General features: G+C 37.6%; 1 protein-coding gene across 2 annotated transcripts; it reads left to right on the top strand.

Moving 5' to 3' along the window:
* Positions 1–2,634: 2,634 nt before the first annotated feature.
* smyd1b (SET and MYND domain containing 1b) lies at positions 2,635–24,117 on the top strand. Of its 2 annotated transcripts, XM_007254074.4 has the most exons (10): positions 2,635–2,874; positions 14,200–14,376; positions 15,210–15,423; positions 15,566–15,696; positions 16,844–16,882; positions 17,935–18,130; positions 20,595–20,687; positions 21,864–22,027; positions 22,144–22,312; positions 23,716–24,117. In XM_007254074.4, exons 1-10 carry the CDS (start codon positions 2,753–2,755, stop codon positions 23,869–23,871), a joined length of 1,461 nt encoding a protein of 486 aa, XP_007254136.3. In that variant the 5' UTR covers positions 2,635–2,752; the 3' UTR covers positions 23,872–24,117. The 2 variants fall into 2 exon arrangements, with proteins under 2 accessions (XP_007254136.3, XP_007254137.3); XM_007254075.4 differs by lacking the exon at positions 16,844–16,882.
* The last annotated feature ends 154 nt before the right edge of the window (positions 24,118–24,271 follow it).

Here is a 24,271-nt window from a genome sequence, read left to right as displayed (position 1 = left end):
CAGACTCCATTCACAAATCCACCGCTGACATCAACTTAGCAGTTACCATGGAAACACTCATCCTTCTGTACAGCGCTGTCATGTGACAGAGCTAGGGAAGTAGTTAGCAGAACAGGGCTGGGATATATGGACTAGCTGATGGAGTAAAGAAACCTACAATCTGGAAAAAACCTTCAATCTGCATATATAATTAATATTAATTATAAACTGATATTACGACCAGCTCTTTCTACAGTCTCCTTTCCATTACATAACAATGTGAAAAATGGGTTATTTGAGAGATCCCATGAAACAACCACTAAAACCATTTCATTCAACATACTTTTGTGAGGCTCAAATGGCTGAAACATGGGTTAGGTGGGTTCAAGGTGGGCATGGGCTTTGAGTGGGTTTGTTAATGTTTTGTTACTGGGAAAAAATTGGATTTCCCAAGTGAGCCCTATTATTATAGCCCACTTTAATCTCACATGGGTCCTATCTAGGTCCTGAGGACAGTGTACCACCCAAAGGGGTCCTTGTTTAACCCCTCCTGATCCCTTCAGTTGATATGCAAAGGTTTTGTACCAATTTACACTGATAAATCCCCCTTTTGTGAAACCATATTTGGGACTTTTATTGCGTTGCTCAGAGAACCATGTGTACCACCCTTATTTTCAGGAGTGTCCCATCTAATGAACAACATGAAATAGGCCCAATTCCCACAGATTTTGGTTGCGGTTCTTAGCAAATTGGCAAGCATAAGGATTTGAGTTATTTTTATAATGCTCTGACTGGGTCAGGAAATGCTCCAAGAAAGAATATATACGGAACCCGTAAAAATGGTTAGTGTAAACAATGTGTATATCATTTACAGGTAATACACAATATGTAATATGCACAGAATTTTCAGTATTCAAGCAAAATACAGACTATACGGCAATTAAAATATGTGATTTCATATTTTTTCTTTATAATATATTTTTGAAGTACACTCTGATCATTCAGTGTATACCGTGAAGCTTATTTTTAAAAGTGAGTTCTGACCATTACTAGCACTCTTTGAGCACACCTGCAGTCTTACTGACCACCACAAGAGGTCATCAGTTCCATTAAAAACACATTAAAAGGCGCTCCTAGACACAGCCAACATAAACCTCGGTTTAATTCAGTTTTAAATACACAGTAAAATTCAAAAGTTTGCACACACCTTAACTTCAGTGTTTTTTTATTATTTGAAAGCTTCTGCATTGTACTCAGGATTTAAATACTCAGTTTTGAGAGGATCAGTTGTGTTGTTAAGAGGTAGAGTTGGTATACAGTAAATAGTTCTATTTGAATAATTGTGTAATACATATTATGGCAAGTAAATAAAGAAAAAAGATACTTAAAACACTTCAAAAACTAAAGTGCAGTCACGAAGACCATCAAATATGCTATGATAAAACTGGCTCCCATCAGGGCCGCTCCAGGAAAGGAATTACCAGCCTCAGAAACCGAAAATTAACAGCACCGCAGATAAGAGCCTACCCAAATGCTTCACAGAGTATTTTTGATTTGTTTAACATGTTTAGGTTTACTGCATGATTCCCTAAGGCCCCACACACATAGGTCCGTGGGAGATTGATGCCATGAAGGATGGTGGGTCAAACTGAGAGATACTGGAAGCATCTAATGTTGCTTAAGCAAGGAAAACACCAAAGTGTCCTGATCTACACTCTATAAAATGAGCCAAATAGTTACAAATAGTTACTAGTTAATTTTGTTTTATTGTGTCATTTCTTATTTCGCAAGCATACATTTTAAATAACCTCTACATGATGTAAATATCTGGTGCCAGATAGACATTGTGAAATGATAGCCTTGAAGTGGCTTCAGTTTGTAAGAAGCAAACAACAAAAAAACGTAAAAAAGATTGCTAGGTTTATTATGATCTGCTTTCCCATCAGTCCAAATATCTATTAAGCAGGCAAAAAATCAATAACCAAATGGTTAGAACATTTGTTCTAAAATTGTTCTATATAGAATCATTGCCTTTACTTGATTAAACCTTTAAAAATAATATTTTTTAAGAGTGTTGTCCCCAAAAAGAAAATGAATTAATTCAGTTTTTAATCTAATCTAAGAGCTATATAACTTTTTCACTGCTATATAGAGCCCTCCTTGCTCAGAGTGATGTCCTCTAAAGTGCCCCATTTCCATATAAAAGAGAGGACAAGTGTGAAGAACCTTTTGCTTTTCACAGCTTGTTAGAAGTCACGAGAAGAAGCAAGAAATCTGCCTGAGAAAGTGCTGGAAAAAAGACCAAGCAAGCAAGCCAAGTGTGTTCAGGTGGGAGCAGCTGTCTCTGGTCCCTACACCCCACCTCTGAAAGACAGGCCCAGCTGAGGGCCAAAAATACCACCCAGGATCCTGAATGACCACTCACACCTCTAGGAACGTTACATTTTGCTCAGTCACAGGAAGGCAACTGAGATAATACAAACCTACAAAAGAACAAAGCAGAAGATCCCCTCTTCTTTACCTTTGCACTTCTAAGAGAAAGCTGAGGCCTTGGTGGGCAGTGGAACCCAACGTGTCACAGTGACCACAAAGACATGTCCCCCCCTTTCAGACCCCAAAGTGGTACGGCTTGAGAGTGGAGGCTATTTTAGAAAGTGCTGGTGGAATGTCCAGCTGCTAACATTGATGACCTAAAGGACACGTAGACTGAAGACTTGGACAGTGTAGTAGTGAGCACAGTGAGAAGACTCTGAAACGCAACCTAACTGCAGGCATGGAGAACGTGGAAGTGTTCGACTCACCAGGAAAGGGACGTGGTCTCAGGGCGATCAAAGAACTATGGGCTGGAGACGTGCTGTTTGCAGAACCTTGCTTTTCCTCTGTGGTGTTTGACAGGTAAGTCATATGCAGCTAATGGGCATTAGGTCTTCAAATCTAGACATTAAATCCAGAAATTTGTTAATGAAAGGGATTTTCGCACATAGTCTCCCACCCAACAAAGATCACATTGCAAGTCAAGGACTGAAAATTGGATTTAAGGTCCAGATTTTAATACATTACATCCTTACAACATCCTTAAAAAAGAGACAAATGGTTTTGTGATCAAAATCCTAGAATACCTCGAAGTTCCCCAAATCTCAGTCAACCAGCTGAGCATCAAAAAACTCTACTGGAACCCATCTCCATCTCAAAATTCGGTTTAGAAAAGCAACATTGTTTCTTTTTTTCCCAGTGACTTTGCATGAATACCAATTTTTGATATTTTAGTGTAACATCTAACTTTCTAACACTTTTTAAAATATAAAGAGGCAGTTTCCCACACAAGGATTATGGCTAGTCTTAGACTGAACACTTTTCAGATTTTTCATTAAAAGGAAAATATAAATATATCTGTGACTGGGACACTGCCGCAAATTGTAAGAGTTGACCACATTATGATTGGTAAAGATTGTTCTAGATCAAAGGCATTGGACGCCAACCAAAAGTCATGGTTTAGAGTAAATTGGTGCGTTTTTATATTCAGCATTTTACTTATTATATAAAATTGATCTGCTAATTATTTTAACAAAGTAAAGCAGCCACCAAACAGTTTATACAGTTGAGTTCATTAATTCAAGACCCACGCTGAATCTGACTGCAGTTTGTTTTGGAAACACCAAATTGTACATGTCATTAGTCATTAGTAGCTATACAATGTTAGAAAGAAAATTCTACACCAATATGAATTGCTCTAGAATGGAAAAGAACATGCAGACTGAAGAGTGTGTAATAGGGAGTATGAAAAGGAGACTGCCTACTATCAGGCACTTATCATGTGGAAGTGTTTGTCTAGAATGTTCCATGGAAAGAATAGCTCTAGAGAAAGTTCTTATATATCATGTATTACATATTCATTAGTTATAACATTTTATATAATTAACTATATTCTCCATAACTATACACACAGGCTTGAAATGCCAGCCAAATATCTGGGTTTAGTGTGCACTGGCACATGTTCAGATTCAACCTCTGCATTTTACTGCTTTTTTCTATTACCGATATATGTTCATTTTTAACACAGTAGAGAAGCAAACTGTCTACACTACTATCTTGTAAACACGGACTTGTGAATGCAGCAAAAGTGATCATACAATGTGACCAGTGAGTATTCCTTACTATCAGAGGGTCTCCATCACCTTATAAGGCTCTGCTGCTCTTATCTGTGGTGAATGACCTCTCCTGTCTGTTCTGAAGAACTGCTGCTCCTGTATCTCTGGATACCAGAGCTATGATTCAAAGCCATTCGTGTGTGTCTGTGTGTGTTATGTGAATTTAAAGTCTATAGACACAAGGTGTGTAGCCATCAAACCAAATATAAAGTCAATCACAAGACAACATTTTAGATCCATTTATTTGATGACCACATCAAGGCCATGTACGATATACTATGGAAAACATTATTTAATAGTGACAGGCAGATTATATAGTGAAACTAGAAGCATCTAAATATCTTAAATAAAATCTAAATAGATTTTTAAAGAGCTTTGGAGGTGAACATCATTTATAATCTGATTTTTTTTACTTGTTTTTCCACCTTATTTGGAATGTTCATATTCATATTTTTGACTTGAGAAGTCTCTGATACCATCTCAACATTGTCTACAAACTAGTAGACATGCTGCTAACATCAGCCTGTAACTGGATTTACTGTAACTGGATTGAAGTTTGGCTCAGTTTAAGGTCAGGATTAGGATTTGAGTTAGTGTTCGGATCACAGTTAAGACCAGGATGAAGTTTAAGAGTAGGATTAAAACAGAAAGTAGAAGTAGGACTATGGTTATGTTTAGAGTTAGCTTTAGTTTTATGCTTTTTTTTAGTTGGTGTTAAGACCAGGATTAGGGATAAGAATAGGGTCAGGATTAAGTTAAGGTTTCAGGTGAAATTAGGGTCAGGATTGGACCAGGATGAGGTTTCAGGCTAAAATTGAGTTTAGAGTTAGGGTCAGATTTAGGATTAGATTTGGGGTTTAAGTAAGTGTTTGAATCAGGATTAAGACTAGGATTAGGGTTAGGTTTCCAGTTGAGTTTATGATTTATGCGAGGAAGATGTTTAGGATTTGGTTTTAGTTTGAGGGTCAGGATTAGATCAGGGTCGGGATTAAGTTTTGGTAGAGGTTAGTATTAGATGTTGGGTTTTAGTTGATGATATTTTGAGGATTAACTAATTTAGTTCACATGAAACCATCTACCCATCAAGAGAGAGCAAGATAATATTGTGCTCTCTCAGACTCCAGCTGCTGATGGAATATAGCATTATCCCTGAAATTGCTGTTCTTAAAGTCACGTCATTTTAAAAAGGTTTGTAAAAAGTATGTAAATCACTAAGATAATTTGTTATTGGCACATTTGAAATAAATCAGTTTATGACACCCTTTTATGTTGCTAGGTACCTTTATTCTTTATGTGAAATAAAGAGGTACTGGTCATACAGAGTAAACTGTTCGACAGTCTTGTTTATGAATGAGGCTGCTGCTCTGGCTTCACTGTGGATCTGCTCTCCCCATGCAGGATTATGGACAGTGCTGAGTCAAGGAAGTCTTTGTGGGCAGGACTTAGGCCTGTCATGTGTTCATTTACAGCCCTCTGCAGCATCTTGATCCCCTTTTGGTACTGACACATCTCTTCATTTGAGTGAGGTCCATGTGCAGTTTCTCATTCTCATTGACTTCAGGTGGTATGTAGAAACATGCAGGGGGTTCAGTTATGTCATGGCAGCAGATAAGGTAGATACAGTCCGATGAGGAGTAAAGAGATGAGGCGTTGCGTGGAACCTGGAGGGTAAAGAGATAGCAACAATCAACTCTTAATTCTAATTTCAAATAATTTCTTTCTTCTGCAAAGTTGTCAGTTTGGAGATGCAAGAGTGTTGCATGACAGCAACAGTAATATAGAGTGTATAACAAAACAAAAATTAATGCTGCGCTTTATTTAGCTCGAATGCTGGATAAAGCCTTAGCAACCACCTAGAAAACATTAGTAACCGCCTAGGAACAACTTAGCAACACATTAGCAACCACTTGGAAAACGTTAGCAACTGCCTAGCAACCACTTAGCAACACTTATACTATATCAAACAATTATTAGCATTCCACCATGTTAGCCAAAACCTTTTGGACTTTAACATTTAGCCGAAAGTCAACAGAATAGCAACCATTTTAACTTTTCAACGTTATTAGCACACTTTTCCAAGTCAACTTAAAGTTTGTTTACAAACTTTCCCTTTATAGTTTTTAAGTGGTCTCTTATTTTTTCCAAGTCCATGCACTGAACTCAGGGTTGGCGAGGCTCTCCTGACATTCCAAATAGGAAATCTGACCTTTGGGAGCATTCCAGTTAAAATTTCCTTCTAGAAACTAGAAAATTCAAACAGTGAGGAAGTGGTAAATACATCTGCAGACATAACTATTTCCCCTTGACACACATTTTAATCAGGAATTTTTTTTAAATAGATTTGGGGTTTAAGTAAGTGTTTGAATCAGGATTAAGACTAGGATTAGGGTTAGGTTTCCAGTTGAGTTTATGATTTATGCGAGGAAGATGTTTAGGATTTGGTTTTAGTTTGAGGGTCAGGATTAGATCAGGGTCGGGATTAAGTTTTGGTAGAGGTTAGTATTAGATGTTGGGTTTTAGTTGATGATATTTTGAGGATTAACTAATTTAGTTCACATGAAACCATCTACCCATCAAGAGAGAGCAAGATAATATTGTGCTCTCTCAGACTCCAGCTGCTGATGGAATATAGCATTATCCCTACCAGAGTGGGCTCAGCACGATCAATCTTGTCTCCAGTTCCTAACTGGCCATGGTGGTTGCAGTCTTGCATGAAGATCCTTCCACAGTTATCCAGCAGACAGATGTGGTTAGGCCCCAGAGAGCATTTCACGACCTGTAAACAAACAAACAAACGGGCACTGAAACTTACTGTATATCACTGAGCATGTTATCATTCAGTGTACTCTAATCTTATCTGCAGTCACTTCAGTCAGTTAAAACATCCAACTACAATGAAATGATAACCCTTGTCTAGGATCTGTAGAGGTTTATAAGAAAAAGACGCACTCTGGATGGCAGACTCAGTGGGAGAACCATTTCACTACCAATGGGATTAAAACCTTCATAAGTCCCAAACAGCTGGCGGAGCGCTCCTGGAGAATGCACTTCTGCAAAAGCTGAGCCATCAGCTATGAGAAGAAAGAATAACAACAAAAACAGAAGGGACAAGATTGTCAATATAGAAAATAGATTATTTTGCATCAATGCATGAAGTTATACAAAAAAACACAATGGTAAGCAAAATTGTTGTATTTCAGGTACTGTAGTTGTAGCTTGAATATAGTCTACATGTACAGTGTGTGACAGCGACCCTGAGGATAAGGGTGTGGCCATCATTACCCGGCAGTCAGGAAACACAGAGATACCGGTACACAGACACAGGGAGTATATGAACTTAAATGTACCTTTATTTAGAAAAAATGCCCTCCGCCACACCCAAACAAACAGACTCAAAGGAGCATAATGATAGCCCAGTGGGGCTCTAGTCGGGTATGTTTTAACACAGTTTTGGGTCCATTCTGCCTATTTTAAAGGTTTTTATACCTGTCCCAGCTGGCTGCCTAATCAGTCCAATGCAAGTCAGCTGGGACAGACAGGGGCTGCGGTTCCTCCACCTCTGAAATTCACAAGTAATAAATAACCACTGTTAGGCCTTCAAAGCAACAATATATAGCATGAAGGAATAAAAGGGTTTTTGTCGATACTTCATGCCTGGCATGCTGCTAACTGCATGTAACTTTGGAGAAGATCAGAGAAACTGTGATTGTAGTGGTGAATTAACTTATTTAAATTTAATTTTACTATTATGTTGGTGGATCGAAAATGTAAAGCCTTCGGTCGATTCTGATAAAATGATTACAATGTTAACATCATTTGATGTGAAGTTTTACCTACATGCACATTTGTGTGCTGTCATTTTCTAATAACACATGACGTAAAAAAATGTAATATGTAATAGCCCACAGCATTTTTGTTACTATGTTGAGGAGTGCATGACCTTACCTTTAATATACACAGTGCTGTTTGAACTGGTGTGGAGCTGTTTGACTGGAAGGTTTGGCAGTTGACAGGAAAGTGTCTTTGGAGTCAGCTCTGTGGTGTAGGAGATCGGCCTGCGGTACCTAGTTTCATTTACATGCATTGAATACGGTTTTCCATCCTCTGAAAAAAAGACATCAATAAAGTAAACTGATTAGCAGGACTAAAAGAAAGCTACATTAAATAGATCACTTTAATCAAAGTGACTGACATTTACACTACTTTGACATGCATGCTGTGAGGAAAAAAATGTATAAAACATGATTCCATTCCCTTAGGTTCTTTGGAAATTAAGCCAAAATTGTCTGCAATGTTGGCAAATTTACAACCAGAGTGTGTGCACTGCAAAAAACAGAGGCATAGTTAAACACATTTACTCATTAGGAAAGCCTATTAGAGTCATTAAAGTCTCAGTCTGCCTTCATTGAGTTTACGGTGCAGTGTAAAGTACCTGAAGTAATGTAAATATTTTATAAAGTGCATTTTTACAAACGAGCAGAAAATTATTTGAGGCAGCATGGTATTTTTGCTCATTGCCCAATGCAGTCCTCCACGAGGACGGTCGGTTCTGGTTGAGAGTATGCTGTGTGCGATTGGCTTGTTGTTTCTCAATAGTGTGTGTGTAAGTGTGACTTCATTCATTCATTCATTCCTTGATGGGACAAGCAGATTGAGCACATCATTCTGAAACCTGTTTTTTCTGAGTCTTTCTACAGTCACTATAGAAAGAACAGAGAATATATTCTGTCATGCACCCTGAAACTGACCTGTCAGCAGCAGGAGTAAGCGATGGTTCTCTGACCCACTCAGTCTGAGCTGTGTGAAGGATAAAGTAGAGTGGAAAGACATAAAACAATTTTTTTCATGGGTGTCGCACTTGTACACCTCCACAGTGTCACCAACAGAGCCTGGGTCTCCCACAGACTCTGGAGGTTTGCCACTGCTCTCTCTCAGCGTTAGCACATAGATGTACTGGCGGAGGTTGTGGTTCCAGCGAGGGTCCACATCAAACTAGGGGACAAAGAAGAGAGAGAGAAAGTGCATATTTGAAAACAGGATATTGTTACTGTGACTGGAATTAGATCATTCTTGAGGGTCTTGGAATGAAATGTGTATTAAAAACATGTTGATTAATATATGAAAAATTAGGTCATGATTTAGTAGAGCCCCCTTGGAGAGAGAAGCAAAACAATAGATAAGATAATGAAGAAAAAGAAGAACTTTTGAAAAAGCAATGAGCCTTTTTTCTGTGGTAAACATCTGCACTGACATGCCAAAAGTCATGGGATAGCACAAAGTAAATTGTTTCTTAAGTGTTACGTCAGGGGATGGATGGAGAGCCTTGGAGTGTCCACACCTGTATAAGAGTGTTGGTGGATCCTCGATCCACAGTGTCACGTGTGCACAAGGAATATGTCATAAAAGGCTGAAATTACCACGCACAGCAAAAAGTGCAGTGGGTGGTAACGATCGGGACTGGTGGCTACTCTTGCAGAAATTACATCCACATTCAATGAAGGACACCACACAGGCATATCCCACAAGTCAGTACAGGAATTATTAATGGTAATTTTACCATATTTATCTCTGCATATTCAAACCATAATTATATTAATCAGGATGGGAATACACCTAGTACACCTAGTACCAATACACACTTACATCTATGGCTTGGTAGCACAGTACTGAGAAGCTGTATGGATTTGACCATGACGCTCTTCCTGCGGGGGTGAAGAGCACAAAGATAGTGCCATTGTAGTCCCAAAGCAGGGTTTGGTCAAGAATGGCCTCAACCCTACGGAAGCCCAATGCCAGGGCACTGTTGAACAGCTGGACCCCTGTTGGCCGCGGAGCCCTGGCACACTGCTGATGCAATCCAATACGATGCACACCTTTTTTCAGGCGCTGCATGGCAAGGCCCTGGCTCCCTATGTACAACAGGGATGAGACAATTCACGTGATTGACATGATTACCATTTATTATCGTCGCTACTCTGTAAAGCAATGAACCCAAATCGCATTCATACTCACTCCTCAGGATGGTGAACCTCCTCCAATTGACTTCTGGAGCTGGGCCAATGAATTTCCTCCAGTACAGTCTCTTCCACACTGCCTGGCCCAGGCTCAGCTCGTGAAAATAACGGCAAGTGGATCCAAAAGAAACCACATCTGTTGCAGAGAGATTAAAGAGGATCTCCTGGATCTGGGGATGAGAATGTTGGATTATGGAAAATGATAATATAGGTTTATGTTGTTCAAAAAGCATTAAAGCAGTGGTACAATTGGTACAATTAGTGGTACAAGAAGCATCCCAAAAGGGTAGGCTTCATTACCTCATCAATTTCGCTGCAATTACAATTACAAATATCAAGAATTGAAATAAATAAAGTTTTTATCTGTAATTTTCATAACTTTACATTCTTTTGTGTGTTAAGTGCTTAACAAGATAGACACAATACATAGGTGCACACTTTGTTACAGTGCTCTGGCGGTACTAAGTGATGTATTTGCATAAATCGGGTTATAATGTGTACATGCAAACATGGCTCGGCTATGGACGCTGGGCTGTCCTTCTTTTGACCGATAGCTGCTTTATTAAATAGCTCCTCCATACACACACAGTATTGGAGAGCAGGGAACAGAAAGTATTGTATCGGTTTGTACAGTATATTTTCAGAAAGAACACGATATGTTTTATACATCCGAATTTGGTATTCGTATCTTAAAAATTGTGACATACACGGGCGTGCAAATTCTCCCCATTCATTTTCAATAGGCAAAAAAACATATGTCCGATCAAAAAGCTGTATACAACAGCGAAGAAAGCGGCTATAATAATAATAATGTTTATGCAGAATAACAGTATAGTTGCGGATTGACTAGCTAACATTATTGTATGTACTATATGTGTATGTGTGTCATTCTTGTTTATTGTGTGAAAGAGTGTGTGTTTTTTTATCATCCATCATAAAAGAAATTTAGTTAGATAGCTTACCAAGCTTGCTAACATTAGATAGATAACATTTTTTGCAGGAGCAGTACAGGCTAATACAACTATCAAACAGTGGGCATTAAACATAACTAATGAAAACATGATACGTCAATAAACTGTTCCTTTAAACCCTGCTTTTACTGTAATTACCAAAAGCATCTTACCATTTCAGGTGACAATGACAGGATTGTAAATGCTGCTTTCTCCCTTTCTTTGGATGGTGACACACTTCTCTTCCTTTTGGGCTGTTTTTAAATGAGAGAATAATTAGCAGATTTGTTGTAAACTCACATAACCAATAATTTCTCTATTCTGTTGAATGCTTTCTCTTACTTACATTAGGTGGTGCTGTAGATCTCTCATTGCAACAGTCTTTCACAAATTTTCTCTTTCTACCTCTCATTGTTTCTTTTATTATGTTCTTAATCCAGCAGTTCTCACACAAAAAACGTGCTACTCCACAAATAAACGACTGAGCAGTGATGTCATAAAGTTCTGGAATGCACTTTTAATGCCACATCACCACATACCATATGACGTAAACAAACATTCTAAATTCTAAATCTCAGACTGGAGCACTGTGGGATTTAGTTTAATTTAAGATTCATAAAATGCTTGATTTTTACATTTATTTTGCTGATCTAACATAATGTTAGATGTCAGAAACACAAGCACTGATTATTTTTCCTGCCCTGGGAAAACTACCTTTACCTGATTTTATATACAGGTATAGTGTAAAATTGTATTATAAGTAAAGTAAAAACATAAATACATAATTCTTTAAAATAGATGTATTATACCAGGGGTGTCCAAACTGCGGCCCGTTTCCTTTTTTGGAACGGCCTGCGAGGTGTTTCAGAAATAGAATGAAAGTTGGCCCGCTGTTAAGCAGGTTTTTATAATGTGAGATTCAAAGTTTGAACGCTAGGTGTCAGAAACGGGCCAAAGAGTCGGAGAGAGTGCGCATTTTTAGCGCAGAAAAATGGGGCAAAAGAGTGTAAAAGCGGAGAGAGGGCGCATTTCTAGCGCAGAAAAACGGGGCAAAAAGTCTAAAAGCGGAGAGAGTGCGTATTTCTAGCGCATAAAAATGGGGCAAAAGAGTCTAAAAGCGGAGAGGGTGCGCATTTCTAGCGCAGAAAAACGGGCCAAAGAAACTAAAAGCGGAGAGAGTGCGCATTTCTAGCGCAGAAAAACGGGGCAAAACAAGAGTCTAAAAGCGGAGAGGGTGCACATTTCTAGCGCAGAAAAACGGGCCAAAGAGCCTAAAAGTGGAGAGGGTGGGCATTTCTAGCGCAGAAAAATCTATTTGAAAAATCTTAGTTTACACAACACTGTCAAAGATAAAGACATTTAGTCAAGTAAAATTGTGTGTAAATGAAATAATCAGGATTTTTTTTATTATTATTATTTAAAGTGGTCTATTTCATTATTTGTTTTATTACAGAGTGTGGCCCGTGACTTCAAATAAATTTCTCCTTCTGGCCCCCAACAAAAAAAGTTTGGACACCCCTGCTCTACGTGAATAGGTTGTGAGGTATTATCGTGTGAGTGAGGTTGAACACTGGTCAGTGTGTGCCCATGGCAAGGAGACATAAATTATCAGAACTTGAGCGAGGTCTGATGGGTGCCAGATGGATGGGATTCTGTATCAAAAAATTTTATGTCAAAGTTTAAATCAACCTTCACAGCTTGGACATGCAGATCCTGTATCCTCTGCTGAGACGCATAAAAGCGCCACAAAAGTGCTGCTAAGATACTAACCGCCAAAGTCAGAGCCTACCTGTCTCATAAAGGGAATGGCAACTGACACTCTGATTGGTTTATTTCTCATTACACCCAAAACACCCCATGATTAATTACAAGAATTAGTTCATGCCTTTTGCACATTTCGAGCTGTTTAGCGCTATCATGATACCAAAAACACACTGACGCCCTAAATCTAGCTGCGCCATACGCAATTGACGGCTTGCCTAGAAATTGCTAAAAAAAAAGAAGAGTTTAAGAGGAGGAGAAAATACATTGTTGCTAGGTTACCTCTATGTGGTGACGTAATACATGGGGCGCGTTGCCATCGTACACCCATCAACAGTCTGTTTTTACACAAGTCCTTAAAATAGCAATGGACTTTTGAAATATATTAAGGCCGATGGGCCTGGTGGTCTGGAAACGAGGTGTATTCAGGTACATTTCTGGCGTGTTTCTATCTTGGCGGCGGAAAACAAATTGCGCGATTGATCCTGTAAAAGAAGGTCGAAATTCACCTGTCACTGGCACGCACACAGAGCTGAATCAGATCACCCTGCGCCCTGCGCTCCAAAAACCCCATACCATCATTTCCTTACCACAGAAAAATAAACCTCACCCACAGCCTTCAGCAATCAACTATAAAAATAAAATATACTTTAAAATCTGCACAGTAACTATAAATTATTATTAGTTATATTTATTTCTGTAAGTTAAGGGCAATATATGTTTATAATATATTTCTGATATGTTGATAATTACTTTATTAGTATAATGTGCAATAATAGAAATAGCAGCATTAAAAATAACACTGGTTTGTTATTATACCTAAGTATGTATACTAAAATAATTAAAAATAAATTATTTATACATGAACATAAATATGACTCAGCAATATGAAATCATTCTTTTTAAGGATATATTGTAGTAGAATAGTAACTACAGTTACCTCATAAACCTACAGAATATCAGTAGAGTACTGTAGAGCTGCTGTTGGCAGCTGGAACTGAATTATGGCCCCAATTTAGCCGTAAAGCCTGGTTGGCAGTGGTGAACATGCAGTGTTACACCATACAAGTGAGTCACAAGTAAGTTAATGAGCCATTAACCCTGGAAATGTTGTTAAAGGGTCACTTTAACTGGGCTTTGCCAGCATTTTTCTTTGAGCTGAACCATAGACTACTGGAGATACTAACAATGTATTCTTTAACTCTACAAAGAAGTGGCTGAAATATATAAATGCAAGAATAATTGCACAATGATTGCAAATTATTTAAATAAATCAGGATTTTGCTGCAAAGTAAATCTCTTATTCTCTGTTTTCTCTTTTTTTCTCTCTCTCTTTCATCCTGCCAGTCTTGCAGCGAATGTCTGTCACTGCTGTTTCCGCCGGCAGCCGAAGCTGCAGCGGTGTGGTCAGTGCCGCTTTGCGCAGTACTGCGACCGCACATGTCAGCGTGCGGCCTGGGAGGAACACAAACAGGAGTGTGCCGCCATTAAGAGCTATGGCAAAGTGCCCAATGAAAACATCCGGTGAGCGCCTGAAGACTTGCAGGAGGGTGTGATGGGAAAAGGGAAGGAGGAAGGGAAGGGATGAATGGGAATGCAGAAATAGGAAAGGCTGAATAGAATTGAGAGGTCCCTCTTTACTGCATAAATCATGCAACTTTGCTGTCACAACAAAACGTTGCATCTTTAAAACAGCATTTTGAGTTTTAGATATAAGAGCATGCAATTGTATTTTGGTTTATTTCATTTTATATTCTTCACTTCAATGCAAAGTGAAGCTAGTTTCAAATAGAGAAACATTTTAACCCACATCTTGCCGGTACACATTCTCATTTGTTTATGTTTCAATGCTTAACTTAATAGATCCTGTATGTATGACATGGTCTACTTTAGTCCATTAGCCTACTCTCACAACTACAGCTCTTTTATAATAATTATTATGAATCTCATAGGCACTTGAATAGAACCATGTGGGACTCCAATATTCCCTCATGGTTTATGCATGACCACATGTATTCATTTCTAATTATTTAAAGGTTCTACTAAGGTTTAATGGGATATGGTGTAGAGTGTAGTTCACTACGTCAACCCACACATCTCACACTCTTAACTGTTATTTCCCTCCGTCTCTAACTTTCTGAGATTTTAATAGTCGTGCTACATTGACAAGGCTTAATAATCAAAAAATTGCAGATTGCAAAAGCAGAGAAGGCCCACACAATATTCCCAGTACTTTTCCCAGAAGTTTACCATAGTTTGGTCATAGTAGTATATAATTTTAAAAGTTTAAGAACCACTGATATATACTGTATAATTCACAGTAATTTCTAATGTGCTGCCTTGTTGCTTCTATTCAGCCTCGCTGCTCGTATTATGTGGCGCCTCGACAAAGAAGGAGGTGTCATCTCAGACATGCAGCTCACCACACTGGAAGACTTGGAGGACCACATCTCTGATATGCCTGAGGATGACCTGAAGGAACTCAAAGTGGACATCCACAACTTCCTGGACTTTTGGCCCAGAACTAGCAAGCAACACACTGTGGAAAGAATCTCACACATCATGGGAGTGGTACATAAGGCTAACATTCTTTTCATAATTTTCATGCTTTTTATAGTTTTAGTGTTGGCTCTATCTGTCTTTATCTATAGTTCCAAATATGATTTTTTTTATAAATGAAAAATCATGACATTTCCTGTCCATTACTTGACAGATCAACTGCAACGGCTTCATGGTGAGTGATCAGAAGGGTCTTCAGGCAGTTGGAGTTGGTCTGTTCCCCAACCTTTGTCTGGTCAACCATGACTGCTGGCCTAACTGCACTGTCATCCTCAACAACGGCAAGTAAGTCCGACCAACAGTGCTTTAAATTCTTTAAGTTTAAAAGTGTCTGTGGTAGATGAAAAGTGCGAGAAAGAGTGCAGGTAAAAAGCAGATGGATGTGAATGTGAGGGTTGAGGCAGTTAATGGCTGAGGGAAGTAAGAACCTGAAGTGAAAGACTGAGGGAGGAATAGACTGATGTGAAAGGTGAGGCGAAAGCTACCAGGAAACCTTGTTTAGAGCTGAGTAAATGGCTCATGTGGTAAATATATATATATAAACCATCTGAAACTCTGAGGCCTACTTAAGTCATGTGCAGACTGGAGCCTGTTTTAGCTGTGTCATGCTTGCCTATTCATAATGTTTCCTTAAAACCAAAATATAAGCAAATGCGTACAAGTTGTACTTCTTTATAATGTATGTAGATCTTGTAATTCAAGCATTATAAATGCATTTTAAAATAAAAGCTTAGCTTTAAAATGTAAAGTTTATTTTTAAAGTAGAGCTGGCATGATATATATTTGTATCATATAATTTATAATGATACAAATGTAGTATTAGCCTATACCCATACATATTTGATTTCTTTTAAAACAAAAAAACAGCCTAGATGTTGGCTGTCAGAGCTATTTTGTGCCTCTAAACATTTTGTAAACATGAACACAGATAAAAGTTGGACAGTACTGTATGTACGACTAATTTAATGACACACTTATAAAAAGAAGTGATGATAAACTTCATGATTCTACTGCTATTACTACCGTTGAAGTGTAGTGAAGCCATATTTGATTGTTAATTTGGGGTTGGTGAGGCTCTCACAACGTTTTGAGTAAGATCCAGTCTGTAAAAGATTAAATTCCATTTGTTCTCGAGTGGCACAGCTATCTAAGTGTTAAATTGATGTTTAAGATATACAAAGTTCAATTAAAAGTTATGCAATTTTAAGAGAGTAAAATTGGCTTTGCTCTCTCTGGGTGGGTGTTATGACCCCTGCTCTACCTGTGTGTGTAATTACCATCGCATTAGACAAATGCTATAAATGTCTAGTCAATGGAAAGTCTTTTAAAATCTTTTTGTGGAGAAAGGTGAAGCATACTTTTTAAATGAGGGTTTTCTAAGAAGGCATTCTATGGTTGGTTCCTGCAATGTGCTTCTTGCTTTGTGTTTCAGTCATTCGGCTGTCAATACATTGTATCACACTCAGAAGAGGTGGGTCTATTTAGCCTCAACTCACCAGCCAATCTCTTCGTCTTATCTCCTGTTTTCACCATGACCTCTTTAATCCCACATTGTGCCAATCAGCTACCCAAATGCAGCCATCTTTAGATAACCAGCAATAGAATTGCATGTCACTTTAGACCAAATTAGATATCTTTACCAATTTCAACCAGACAAAATGTGTCACTTTTTTTTTTTTACAGCCCATTAGTCTTTTATGTCCCCAGGGACTTCAGCTTAAAATAAGCCTGTTGGCTAAATCTCAAAATTTACATTATGAAATTAATGTGTATTGTCCCTGTTAATTAAATAAATAAAGTTTAAAATCTAGTTCAGAAAAAAGCAAAAAGACAGCACTGCAGAATTAAATAACTTTACATTTTGCTTAAACATACCTTACACAGGCTAATTAATTCAACTAGGATGGCTAACGCCACTGGGTGGTTGGTCGATTGTCTTTTCATTGTCTTTTCTCTCACCGCTCATCTTTAACCATCACTTAATCCTAGAACAGTAGGTCCTGGCCATGCTGTATTTATATATAAGTGTCCCCATGTGTGTGTCTATGTGTATGTGTTATATGTGGCCTTGTTACTTGTTTGGAGCACAATTCCTTCTTTTTGCTAAATGAATCTGAAAGAACACTCTTTCACAAGACCTACCTCTACTTACTTCTTCTCCACTAATGTCAGATCAAGTCAAGACCTTGTATATATGAACTTGTGATTTCCCTACAGGTCAATATACAAAAGTTGTTTGACTGGCGTGCAGAACTCACTCATCTCATGGTGATCGGAATTCTGTATGATTATTAAAATATCTGAATGTCTGAGTGTTACTTTTCTACTTACTTGATCTGAGGGGACTGCACTGAATGGGATCATGGATAATAGATATTGATATCTGATACCGATCCGTGATCAGCAATTAAAAAAACAGTTTCATTTAAACTCTTTAAAGAGATCAGGATTGACCTGCACTTACTGTACACTGTATGCCTGGGCTGTACCTGGACATCACCTGCCTTGTTTTTTCTGTCACAGAATTGAGCTCAGAGCTTTGGGTAAAATCAGCGAGGGAGAGGAGTTGACCGTGGCCTACGTGGACTTCTTGAACCTGTCAGAAGACCGCAAACGCATGCTGAAGCAGCAGTACTTCTTCGACTGTACCTGTGAACACTGCACCAACAAAATCAAAGATGACCTGAAGATGGCCGGTGCAGAGGTGGAAGGTGTTAAGGTGAACAGAATGATGTTATTTATCTTTTAATGCTTTATACAGGATATATATATATATTTATACAGCATATAACTTTATCAAACCTCTTAAAAAAATATTAGACACATTAAAAAAACATATTGAACGCTTCAATTTTAGAATACAATTTTATTTGTATGGGGCACTGATGAAAACACAGTTTTTAAAATATACTTCTCTACCAAATGTTTAAGATGAGAGAATACATTTTTACTTTTATGACTGTATTTACAATGAAATTTTGGCATTTGATTGATTTAATTTGTTGTGGTATGCTATGAGTCAGCACTGGTTTGCAATGTGATACAAGAAATTAGTAAAGATGACACAATCAGGATAAATTTTAGATATAGGGACCTATCTTAGCAATCGATAGGTCTCCAAATGGCCATTGCCCAGCTTTATTTAGGGTGTGTCAATGTGTCTTTGCCATCATAACGACGGAAAAGGTATGCAGAAGGCATGTAGCAATTTTCTAAATTAATCATGGGTTTCTTTTGGGCAAAACGTGAAATAAACCAATCAGCAGCAGATCATTTACAGGAACAGCAATTTTATTGTATTTTTTTATTCTGTTTATTGTTGATGTAAAAGTTAGGTTTGCACACTGCGGCATGTTTTTGTGTGTATAATGAGTGGGGGTGTATGTGCGTTGCCAAGATAGGAATGACTGTCTGATTGTTGACTGTTGCCTAGGTTTCTTCAGTCAGTGGCGCACCTGTGTTTTCCATTGATAAGACAGCAATAAGCCAGATATTTACCTGAACACCTAGGTGCAATAAAAATGTGTGAAAATAGATGGTTTGCGGGGTGCAAAATAGCAATGAGCATTGCAGCGTGCCTTGCACAAGGTGCAAGATAGGGCCCAGAAGGTTAAGCAGAATGTTAAATGTTAATTGGTTAACACCTTAAACAGCAGACCTTTAGAACAGTCTATTTAGTTATTAACCCTTCAAAAATCTATGACATACTGTTTATACCTTAAAAGCATTTTGTTGTATTATTATGCGGCACATTAAATTAAATGATTAAAAAACTTTACAGGCTTTAAGCTATTGAGACAGAATGTAAATCAAATGTAACTGTAATTGATTACATATAATAGTAATTAATTAAGCACATACAGTTTAATATCTTGTCACACAGAAATAGTTAATAGTTTAAATTTCTGTGGTACCCAATATAAAGTGATTTTAGATACAACAACATTCAACACAATAATAGTGAAAAAGGAAATGAATGTATGTCTACATTCAGAGCTTGTATGAATATTCACTTATATTTAACAGTAGCTTATAATGGTGCACACGTGGTGTTAGAGCGTTTTATATATATATATATATATATATATATATATATATATATTGTATATATATATATAAACATATATGTCAAGGTGTAGATTCATATTTTTTATCATTAGAACCAGAGCTACAGGACATAATGTTCTCATACATGTAAATAAGCTGCAGTTTCCTTATTTTCTTCCTAGTAAAGCGTGACTGTATGGATGCGTGTGTCATTCAGATGGAGTCAGGATGCTCTGTGAGCCAAATTGCGCTCATTAGTACACGGTACAGGACCTTCCATGCATTAATGTTCCAGAGCCCCAGCTGAGCAAATGCATATTGACCTCCCAGGCTGAAAGAGGGGGAAAGGCCTGGTATCAGCACTCGCTGAGCTATTTACAGCCCTGTGGGGCTTGGGTCCAGGAGCCTTTGTGCGGGGGGCTATATTTAGACACCGTAGTGTTATTCTGTTGTAGCAGCTGATTCATTAGACGAGGAACAGGATCCCAGGCTGTTTGAGGCCTGCCAGTCAACAGAGTGCAGATCGTGTTACCTGTCTACTTGTCGAGACATTTATAAAAGCAGGAGAGTGAACTGCTGTTGATATATTGCATGTACAGTACATTAGATTAGGTTCTTCACTAGGGATGAAAGAAAAAAATGCAGCAAACTGGCAGCAATCGGAAAGTTTATTCATAATGCATTATAAATGCATTTATAATGCATTATGTAGCATACATATCATATACATAATATAATGCTTACATTATCCATTTGTATAATAATGTATGCACTCTCATCAAAATACATAACATAATATAATAAAGAAGTTTCATAATGAAAGGAATAATGCATTATGAATCCAGGGTTAACAGGAAGTGCTATCAATTTTTTTTAAGAAAGATCTGGCTTATTGTTTGTCTCTACTCCAAATATCAATTTAGTGTATTTAATGCATTTATACAAAATATATAAATCTTTGTGGAATTCAGGGTTCCATGATTCATCCAATCATCATAAAATAAACATTTATTAATTCAAATATCTACACACATGTTAATAATTATCAGAGGAACCTAACTCAAAAACAAGGAACTCTTTTTCTTTGCTTTTTTAGAATATACACTCTATGTCTCACTATTCTCTTTTCTTTAAAGGTGCCAGAAGATAAAGTAAAGGAAGTAACAGAATACAGTAAGGAGATGCTGCAGAATATGGAGAAGGCCCGTTTAGATGGAAACTACAATGAGGTATTTTAACTGACCATATTATGTTTCACTCATATTATATTTCCACAGTACAATGAAGAGACAAGTACAGATGTCCATTATCAAAAAAGTAAATTTTATTTAAAGGTTGTTTAGGGAATTAGATATCTTTCTTCCACAGGAATCTTTATTTAAACTGTATTTTCATCAATTTACAATCTTGTACATCTCTGTTTAGTTTACATGTTACATTGTGCATTATGTAGTCTAATTTAAAAACAGAGTACAGCAGAAAGCTGTAGGTGATCACACCAGACCCCACTGTCTCATCATATCTTCTATTATTCTGTACCATTAATTAGCTGATATACATACATACATACAGTAGTTGTCTAGCACACTTAAATTCAGTTGAATTATTATATTGTACATTCTAATATTTAAACATGTTTAGCCTATCAGAGATAAACCACTGAAAGCATTAAAAAAACAAGCTTTCACTTTAGCTTTCACTTTTTGGAGTGCTGGGGCTCACTTATCTCATCTTAACTGCTGTCATCATAGGCCCATGAAACTTGGAAAGAATTATACTATCACGTCCTTGTCCTGTCCCTGTCAGCCTCCATGTTCTTCCCTTCTTTTGTTTGTATTCAAAGCCATGTGCACATGGCTCTCCCCTTGTCTCCGCCCATGTCTTTAGTGCTCCCACCTGTTTCTATTTGTAGCTCCGCCCCTTCATCAGTGTTCACAGGTGTTTTCCATTCCCCTTGTGTGTATTTAAGCCTGTGTGTTTGAGCATGTGGTTGTCTGGTCTTGTGTGTGTGTTTCATGCAGTCAGGTTGCTGTTTCTTTGTTTTCTGTTTTGTAATTTATTTATGTTAGTTCCAGTAGTCCTTTCTCTTCCTGTATCTTGTCTTGAGTTTAGTTTTTGTTTATTGTCTTTGTTAATAAATTTGTGTATAGTTTGCGTTTGCATCCGCCTCCTCGTCCTTCCCGCACCCCCCCTGACATATACCAGAAAAACAAAAAAGTGGTGTGATATTGTGATATTGTGAAATGGCTTAACAGGTTTCCACCTTCAGCCACAGCTTGTTTCTTGTATAATATTATTATATATTTCATATTTCATACAAATATATATGTATTTCCACTTATTTTGTTATATTTACAGTTTTTAGACGAAACCCTGATGTTCTCTTTCTGTCACACTTGGTGTAGGTAGTAAAGATCTGCCGCGAGTGTGTGAAGAAGCAGGAGAATGTTCTAGCTGACACACACATATACCAGCTGAGGATGTGGAGCACGCTCAGTGAAGTCCTCTCCTACCTTCAGTTCTTCGAGGAGGCAGCTGACTTTGCTCACAAGATGGTAGATGGATACATGTGAGTGTCAGTCTTTATTTGTTAGTCAATGAATGACTGTGAGTGAACCACGTGAACTTTCACACACCTTTAAAAAAAGGTCTTTTTTACGAGATGGTCTCACACCCCTGAAACAGGAAGCTGTACCATCCGAACAACGCTCAGCTGGGAATGGCTACAATGAGGGCAGGAGTGACACACTGGCAGGCCGGACTCATAGAAGTGGGACACGGCATGATCTGCAAAGCTTATGCTATTCTGATGGTCACCCATGGGCCAACACATCCTATCGTTAAAGACCTTGAGGTAAGCTCATAGCACAGTAGTGTACAGCCTATTACAATGATATGCCAAAAGTCATGGGATAGAGGTATGTAAATTGACAGATCTTCCACTTCTGTGTAAGTTGTGAGGTGTTTTCTTGTAAGTGACTCGGAACACTGTTAAGCCAACAGTGGACAGTCAGGTTAGCAGATTGGGTGGTAATGATTGTGACTGGTGGCATCTGGCTAGAATTGTCCATGCGAAGAGAAAACTGGTTATGATTATCATTCAATGCAGGAGACCCACACACATATCCTTTAGCTTTCATACGACATGGCCAAAGTCAAGGGATAGCAATATGTAAACTGATCATGAAGTGTTATTTAAGGAAATAGCTTGGGAACACCCATACCTGTATACGTTGTAAGGTGTTATCTTGTGAGTGAGGTTCAAAACTGACTAGTGTGCTCACGGCAAGGTGGTGTGAATGATCTGAGTTTAAGGGGAGCCTGATAGTGGGCGCCAGATGGATGGACTAGTTCCTGTCCAATGACTTTTGGCATGTCATATGTGTAAAAAAATTATTATTATTATATAATTATAATTATTATAAGTTTTTTTTAAATACATACAGCTCTGGGAAAAAATAAGAGACCACTTAAAAATGATTAGTTTCTTTTTCTTTTCAATTTTACCAAATTGAAAACCTCTGGAATATAATCAAGAGGAAGATGGATGATTACAAGCCTTCAAACCAAGCTAAACTGCTTGAATTTTTGCACCAGGAGTGCAGGCATAAAGTTATCCAAAAGCAGTGTGTAAGACTGGTGGAGGAGAACATGCCAAGATGCATGAAAACTGTGATTAAAAACCAGGGTTTTTCCACCAAATATTGATTTCTGAACTCTTAAAACTTTATGAATATGAACTTGTTTTCTTTGCAGTATTTGAGGTCTGAAAGCTCTAGTTTTTTTGTTATTTCAGTCATTTCTTACTTTCTGCAAATAAGTGCTCTAAATGACAATATTTGTATTTGGAATTTGGGAGAAATGTTGTCCATAGTTTATAGAATAAAACAACAATGTTTTTTTTACATATACCTATAAATAGAAAAATCAGAGAAACTAATTTCAGAATAATTTTTCCAGAGCTGTATATGTGCTGTTTTGAGACTCGGGTAAAATGTCACATATATGCCCAAAATGAGCTTTTTTAGTAATAATAACTGTAAAAAAAACATTGATTGTAAAAATGATGTTTCAGAGAAATACTAGAAAAGCAAACTTCAGACATCAAACATGTTTCGTCTATTTTATTTTAGAATCTATTTAATATCTATCTATTTTAGAATCTATCTATTTTATTTAGAATTTGAATCTATTTTAATTATCAAAACTAGGATTCTGTCTAAAATTCAGCCTAAAAAATATGTTTTTCTGTCTCAGGCGATGCGCATGCAGACAGAGATGGAGCTGCGCATGTTTAAGCAGAACGAGTATGTCTATCACTCCATGCGGGAGGCAGCGCTAAAGAACCAGCCCATGAAGATGATGGCAGAACCAGTGGAGGAGGGCATCAAGAGCCTGTTCCGCAAAAAGTGACCTCACACAGTTCCCACTCCACCACACTCTATTTATCATCAACTCCAGATTTCATCACTGTGAGATCAGCTTCTAGTGCAACTGACAGCTGCTTTAACCTACCTGGGACAGTTTTTGGGGGTTTTTATTTTTAATTTTCCAAAGTATCAATAAATGCGTAGCACTGTTTTAGGTCCTATTTTTAGATCTGAATGTACTGTTTCTTGTTTTTTAATAAATATTAAAATAAATGTTTGCATTTAAATACTGATGCTTAAAACTGTTTTTCTTAAAGGCGTTAAACATGTTAATCTAATTCAGTTCTGAAAGCTATTAATAAATTAATGTATAAGTTAATGAATTAATAAATAACTGAATTCATGAATGACACAACCAAAGTAAATTATGACATAATTGTACA

This window comes from Astyanax mexicanus, chromosome 12 (assembly GCF_023375975.1).
Source record: "Astyanax mexicanus isolate ESR-SI-001 chromosome 12, AstMex3_surface, whole genome shotgun sequence".
Classification (NCBI taxonomy): domain Eukaryota; kingdom Metazoa; phylum Chordata; class Actinopteri; order Characiformes; family Acestrorhamphidae; genus Astyanax; species Astyanax mexicanus.
Note: the sequence above shows the minus strand (reverse complement) of the source record. Positions and strands in the feature narration are given on the sequence as shown.